Source organism: Cystoisospora suis, assembly GCF_002600585.1.
Source record: "Cystoisospora suis strain Wien I chromosome Unknown contig_1314, whole genome shotgun sequence".
NCBI lineage: Eukaryota > Apicomplexa > Conoidasida > Eucoccidiorida > Sarcocystidae > Cystoisospora > Cystoisospora suis.
This window is the reverse complement of record NW_027154114.1, coordinates 7,113-8,347: the sequence shown is the minus strand read 5'-3', so window position 1 is coordinate 8,347 and position 1,235 is coordinate 7,113. Positions and strand designations below refer to the sequence as shown.

Below are 1,235 nucleotides of genomic sequence, written 5' to 3'. Positions count from 1 at the left end.
GAAGCAGCAGCAGCAGGAGGAGGTGGGGGGGCTCATCCAACAAGGATAGGTCAGGGGGAGAAGCCACAGCATCGACACCACCATCATCATCGACGTCGCGAGCACCATAAGAAGCGAGGGCGATCTTCCTCTTCAAGTGCGGCGACGGTCACAGCAACAAGAGGGGGGGGTGGGAGTTTATCGGGAGGCGTGTTGAATCCTATAGCAGCGGGTGCAAGCAATACCTCGATTCCTCTTGCTAGTACGGACCACAACAGGAGTCCTACTACGACTACTACGACTACTACTATCTGTACTGGTACTAGTAGTAGTGCGGCTGGTGCTGCTGCTACGGCTCTTCCCGCTACGGGTGGAGGAGGTCGACAGTCTCATAGGGCTCGACATCTTCATCACCATCATAAACAGAGGAATAACAGTAGTAGCAGTAGTAATAGCTTAAGGAATCGAAGCCTATCGAAGCGTGTGGTGTATGTACAAGATTGTGAGGATCATCATAAGACTTTGGGACCCGGGGGGCAGTATCATCTCTCTCAACATGGTCTTCAGAATGGTGGTACAATAGGAGAGAAAGGCGAAGAAGAAGGAAGCGTAAGAGGAACAGGAGGGGCATCTTCATCGTCCTTCTTTTTATTTGCTTCTCCTTCTCTTCCCTCCTTCTCATCTTCGTCGTCGCCTCTGGGTTTCTATCCGTCCAGCTCCTCTCTATCCCCTTCTGCTAATGCAACTCCTACTAGTACTACTGCCGTGGCATCTTCAACGACTACTCCGACAACGACGTGTCCTCCTTTTCCTCCTACTCCTTCAGGCAAAGCCCCACCTGTCTCCTCATCTTCTTATGGGGGAGATGCGAATCCATCCCTATCATCGAACAGCATACATCCATCTCCTGCTGCAGTAGTCACTACAACAGCCACGTCAGGAGGAGGAGGAGCGGGGGGCGGTGACGGCGTGGTATCCCCCTCATCTTCATTGTTGGATGGCTCTTCTGGAGTTGGTGGGGGAATGGCGATGATGATGATGATGCGTCAGACATTGAGTAGACCTCCTAATAGAAGAGCGCGCCTGGATGAAGCAGGGAAGTACGCGCCTATCTGTACTCCTAGCTCTTCGTCCTCGAGTAGCAGTCGCAATGCTCTTCTCCGCCTTGAAAGCAACACCCCTCACCCCCATACAGGACCAGGAGGAGGAGGTGCTGCTGGCGGTGGTCTTGTTGCGATTCGGGGGGGGGGGGGGTT

The 1,235-nt window shown here is 53.4% G+C and overlaps 1 protein-coding gene across 1 annotated transcript in view; it reads left to right on the top strand.

Moving 5' to 3' along the window:
* The window catches only part of CSUI_003050 (uncharacterized protein), a 6,444-nt gene that overhangs the window by 408 nt on the left and 4,801 nt on the right, over positions 1–1,235 (top strand). The window contains exon 2 of the mRNA XM_068063248.1: positions 45–1,201. Within this exon, the coding sequence (XP_067924776.1) occupies positions 45–1,201 (1,157 nt within the window). The remainder of the gene's footprint in view (positions 1–44; positions 1,202–1,235) is intronic.